At 37.0% G+C, this 5,903-nt stretch overlaps 1 protein-coding gene across 1 annotated transcript; it reads left to right on the top strand.

Annotated features, from left to right (window-relative positions):
• The first annotated feature begins 227 nt into the window (after window positions 1-227).
• On the top strand, window positions 228-3,184 carry LOC137737983 (uncharacterized). Its single transcript, XM_068477576.2, has 6 exons — window positions 228-570; window positions 729-884; window positions 1,895-1,978; window positions 2,122-2,247; window positions 2,353-2,448; window positions 2,852-3,184. Exons 1-6 carry the CDS (start codon window positions 486-488, stop codon window positions 2,926-2,928), a joined length of 624 nt encoding a protein of 207 aa, XP_068333677.2. The 5' UTR covers window positions 228-485; the 3' UTR covers window positions 2,929-3,184.
• The last annotated feature ends 2,719 nt before the right edge of the window (window positions 3,185-5,903 follow it).

Here is a 5,903-nt window from a genome sequence, read left to right as displayed (position 1 = left end):
TTAACATGTCCTCAATACAATTAAGGAGGAAGAATGTGTTGAAAGGTTGTTAAGTTCCGAGATGCCATGTAATGTAAGTTAACATGTCCTCAATACAATTAAGGAGGAAGAATCTGTTGAAAGATTGTAAAGTTCCGATATGTTGGAAACTTGACAATAAAAATACAACGGATAGTGAATGGTTCCATATCAGTATAATTAACACTGAACGAAATTTAGACAAAAGTACTGCAGAGGATCCAAACCCCAACTGCAAAGTACCCAAGATGCCCATGTAAAGTGTGAACCTTTTTATCGGCTCAGCCAGTTAACGCGGCCTGCAATTATCTACAGGAGCCTAACCTGCCAATTTGAAAAGTCCATGACAAAGTCAATTCGATCACGGAGCTTTTACCTCACCGTCGCTCCACTTGTCTCTCCTTCCATACCATCTCATCAGCTTAATCAGTTCTGTCTCTGACACTGTGTGTAAGCACTTTTCAGATATGGTTTCTTCTTCCACCTCTGTCTTTGCATTGCTTGTCATATTTTCCATCCTTGTTCTTCAACCAGTCACTGCTAATCCATTAGGTAATCTACTGCCTCCTATCTCGTCTCCAATCTGGGGTTTGTTTCATTTCGCTTCACTCTATAAATTCTGTCAGTTTTCAGTAATTTTGGGTTTTTCTTTCTGGGTTTCTTTGATTTTTTATGTTTATTGTAAAACGGTGACTTTCTTGTGATGGCAGATGATGTGTGTAAAGAAGTGGAATGTGGAAAAGGAACTTGCAAGCCTTCGAGTAATAGCACTTTCTTTTTTGAATGTGAATGTGATCCTGGGTGGAAGCAGACTTCTTCTAACCACACTGATCACTTCAAATTCCTCCCTTGCGTCATTCCCAATTGCAAGTCCTCTCTCTCTCTCTCTCTCTCTCTCTCTCTCTCTCTCTCTCTCTCTCTTCTAAAATTATTTAAGTGGGTTATGGATTTTGTGTAGTAATATCTTTCAAATTTTGTTGTTGAATTCAAATACTTTGAATAGCTCTTACTTCCTAGAGATGGAGAAAATCTTGATACAGAAAATTATTGTTTTTTTAATAGAATTAGACTGTTAGTTTGGTTGGTGATTATAGTCTTAGAGATGTTTGGTCATAGGATATAGTTTGGTGGTAACTGATTAGCCTTTATTTTATAAAAAGTAATATTAGGTGGTTGAAGGATCCTATCAATTTGGCTTGGAAAATGTTTGTGCTAGTTGATCACTGCTACTTAATGTGAATGTGACGGGAAGGAAATACTTGCTTTTTGTAGATGGCATGGCAGGATAAAGTAGTTTAGAGGTCACCCAGCTAGCTTTTAGTATAGTGGTACTTCTGTTGTCAATGTTGAAAATTGGAATAGATTCCAAGTTCGAATTTCCCTCTCCGTTGATTAAAAAAAAAGTAGCGTAGAGGTCTATAACTGGAAGAAAAAAAATGTTTAGAGATGAATACAGATATCACCTTCCAATGGTAGGGAAAAAAAACAGAGCAAGATACCTAGTTAGAGATTTACACACCAGAACAGAAAAATGACGTCAAAGTGTATGTAGCCATCTAGCCATGACAGGCAGTGCAGGCCGAAAGGCGAAAACTGTTAAATCAAATGCGCATTTAATTTAATTTGGTAGGACTTGTTAATCACATGCTGATCTTTACTTGGAGTACAGTTATGGTGAAATGTTTATGGAGATTAGCTTACAATTTAGGATGTGATTTGGATGTCTTACCTATAAATCAAAGATTGGATCATAATCCTTCCTTTTAATTGGTCGAGATATGTCCTTGCCTTCCGATAATTGTCTCTTTCGTTACCTGGATACTTGCTTATAAAAATCATTGACACGATGAAGCTAATGATATTTTGGTGTTTGTAGGTAATCTGGATTTTTCCTGCACAAAAACTCCAGCCCCTATTTCAGATAATGCGAGCAAAGCCAACGAGTCATCAATCTTTAATCGTACTAACTATTAACTCTCATATTTATATAAGAAATAAACTGTTTAACTCTTACCTATTATACCATCTCCAGCACTAGCACTGCATAATGTTTGAGTTCTTTTCTAGCATGCCTTCACACATTTTGTGATTTTGGTGTTATAGCTTGCTTTTGGTCGTATTGTGGAGGCGGCTCATGCAACAAGACATCAAGATTCACATACAGCTGCGAATGTGCTGACGGTTATTCTAATCTTCTTAATGTCACTACTTTCCCTTGCTTTGAAGAATGTAAGCACTACCTAGAAATTTTTTAATATTGATGATGATGAAGAACCACGCACCAATTTCGTTTCAGAATACGGTATCTGATTAAGTTTCATTTCATGTGTTAAGGTGCAATTGGACTGAACTGTGCAAACCTTGGGATTTCAATGTCGAATAAGTCTACTGCTTCACCACCAGCATTATCTGGCAGTGGTAAGAATCAAGGTGAGACTAGAAACTCAATTTCGACATCAGCACTTATTTTTTGACTGAATGGTGGTAATTGCCTCAAGGTATTTGTATTAGAACTATGATTCAGTGCAATGAATCTCAATTTAGGACATACCAAAACCTTAGAACGACATTCTCTTAAAGAAAGCAACATGTCCGGATCCTGTTTTTCTGCTGATGTATTTACAAACCGGCGTTCTAAAAAGATCATTTTGATTAAAAACATTGACAAACAGCATATTCTTACTTGAATTCGACATTTGTATAGGTTAATCCACTTAAATATCCGTTGAATGCAGACCTCCAAGTTACACTAATTCAATTAAAATAGCTGTTTGATTTCATATTGATGATCACATGTTTAATCCATCTGTTCTGCCTTTTGTCTTGTTTGCAGCCAGCTCGATGGTCCAAGTGAACTCTGCTGCATTTGTGATTCTGATGATGTTTGCTGCTATGATTCATTGGAAATAAAAGGAGTTGTTCCAGCCTATTTTTTGCACATCTTTGAATACGTGGTTGATCACTGCAGTATTTATTTGATATCACGCTCCCACCTTTCGTTAACTCTCACATTTGCACATCTATTTTCCAATGCGATCAGCAAGCTGCCGCATATATTCACGGAGGTGCTCATCGCATTCCTATACTTGTTTTTCACCAATAGAAAGAGTGAAGAGGATTTTTGGTTGATTTGTACATAATAATGCTCTAGTAATCTTGTTCACCATGTTTTTGTTCTCTCCCTACTTTTCTTTCTCTGGGTCTGCTTCTCTCGTCATTCCAGGCATGAAGACTAAGGCCCAAGTAATGGTTGTATCTTTTTGTCGACAGTAAGCCCATCTTCAACATTACAAAAGTACTGACATGACATCATAGGTCAAAAGTGTGTATGTTCAAAAAATCACTTGGGAGTGTTTTTTGAAAGAATCCCTTGTAGATAGCACTTCAGTTGTCCTTCCAAGAAGGATTTGCACGTCTGTTAAAAATTCTGTAGTGCTTCCAACAGAAGTGTTGTTACTGAAAGCACTTTTGAGCGTAAGTGTTTTTTAGAAAGAACTTTAGTTGGGAATTTGAAAATGATATGACCTTTTGCAAATCATTAGATGGAGGCCCAAGATTCGTTGGTCTGTAATATTCACCCCAAACCACAAGCACAAATCCTCGGCACACAATATAATCCCAGGGTAATCCAAGGACTCAATTATTGTAAATCAAGAAGGATAGAAGAAGCACTCTGAGAGGGAAGGATGTGTCCGGTGGACAAGTACCTTAAGTGACAGTTCAAACAAAATCTTAATAAGGATAAGTAAAGGAAATAGTTTTACGTCCATCTACAGAGGAAGGCTCGTCTTGTATCCTAGATGAAGATGTGGTAGAAGGAAGGGCTTAAGATGGATACGGAATGGTAAAGAGTTTATAGACTGCCTCAGTAATGATAAGGAAGTTTGGGAGGTAAAATTTCAAGTATTCCCTCTTCACAATTAGTCATTGACTCGCTGAGAAATGGGATCTAAAACTTAGGTACTTTTTGATGCAACTAGATTTACTTTTCCTTGTTACAAGGCAAACAAGGGGAAAGGAAAGAAAAGTAATGATCCCCTATCCTTTACTTTTTCCCAACCCGTAGTCCATACCAAACCTATAAGACTATAGACTAAAAGAAATTAAGAAGTCCAAGTTGCATAGAGGATCAAAGAATGATTCGTTCGGATGTGCTTTTAAAATGACTGAAAGCGTTTTTAAAATAATTTTTTTTTTTAATTCCAAAAGCACTTAAAGTGCTGGGGCTTCTTACAGGAAGCACTTTAAATGTTTTTCCAGAATTTACTTACATTTTTACTAAGGATTGGTTCCAAAAATATTTTCATCAAAAGCGCTTTCAATCATTTTAAAAGCATATCCAAACGAGCTCGAAGTCTTTTTCCTAAGATTTTCCTTCTTGAAGTTTCGTTCCGTTATCACCTTTTTAGTATAATCCATTTTGATTTATTTTTGTTAATTCTCAAATTTTTTTACGCAACTCGAAAACTACACGTAAGTTACAAGCTTGAAATCCCTATTCTTACAAATCAAAACTTGAAATTAAATCATGAATTTGGCATGAAAACCCCCAATTTTGTACAACCGAAAAGGTATTGCCCGCCTGACAAATTGGACTAATAGTGTTAGCGGAATAATACAAAATGCAACATGTAAATGAAAATTCAGATAAATCATAAGAACCATCGGTGCAATTTAAACATCCTAAACTTTTGTTTTATAGGCATTGGTCATATTTCTTGCTTTACTGCATACTTTATATTAGATATGACCACCACAGCTCAATTCACACTTGCTCAAAGTTGAGCAATCAATCCCTCATCAAATCCCTTGAAAAAGTGAGTAGACTTACAAGCCGATACAAAAACAACATATAAAAAACCTAAAATCTAAGCCATCCCATCCCATTATATCTTTTACAATCTCCAGCCGCATCACCTCAATCCTCAAATGTACAAAAACCTCTCTCAAACGGCGGCGTACGGCCCACCATTTCAGCCACCACCATCATCAAATAGCCCTTTACAGTGTAGGGTTTCGAGCCAGAGCAACCACAAAAATCCTATAATATTAAACACTTCACTTCCATCTGAACTAGCAGTCAGCTTACCTAGCTACTGAGTCGTAGTGACAGTCCTCTCTCTCTCATTTTTATTTTCCTTGGCATGTCGTGTGAATTATTGGTGGTTTTACTTCAACCTTGACATGTTGGCATCCCCCTTGATGGATTTGGATCCTCTCTCCTGAGCTAATGGAGCGGATCCTCTTCATCAATTATCGTGGATCGTTAGATTTTTATCCAACGATTACAAATAGAGAGATCCCTTTAAAGTTATAATAATTATAATCGTTGGATAAAAATCCAACGGTCCACAATGATTGATGAGGAGGATCCTCTTCATTAACTCAAAAAGAGAATCCAAATCCTCCGACCCTTGATATCTTGGCCTCTGCTTTTTCAATATTTCTCGGCTTTTGGTCCTCTTCTCTGCCCTTTCCCGACTCACAAAACTTTCCTTTCTTGTTTTTACATTATTTTCATGGCCTTCATGTATCGGCATTTCTGCTCTTTTCTGGCAAACTCTTTGGTATTCCCCTAAAGTGAGTGTTAGTATTAACCCCTCCCCCTCCCCCTTGTCCTTGTATCAGTGAAAACTGTGAGATTCATATCTTTGGATTCTGCTGTGGGTGGTGGTGACCTTTGGAAATTGGATCTAAAAGACTGGTGGTTTATGTCATGTCCAACAGTCTATTTCTCTGCTGCAAACGTTGTCAATCATGTCTGTCGTCAAATGGGAAATTTTGTAGCTTGCTCTTCCTCTTTTTATTTAAGATTCACAACTAAATTCTCACCCCACAGCAATTGAAAATTAAACGTTTTTATCGTAAATAGTTATTGAAATTGA

Source organism: Pyrus communis, chromosome 13 (genome assembly GCF_041283825.1).
Source record: "Pyrus communis isolate YQ-2024b chromosome 13, ASM4128382v1, whole genome shotgun sequence".
NCBI classification, from domain to species: Eukaryota; Viridiplantae; Streptophyta; class Magnoliopsida; order Rosales; family Rosaceae; genus Pyrus; species Pyrus communis.
The sequence above is the reverse complement of the archived record's forward strand: the minus strand, read 5'-3'. Positions and strand labels throughout refer to the sequence as shown.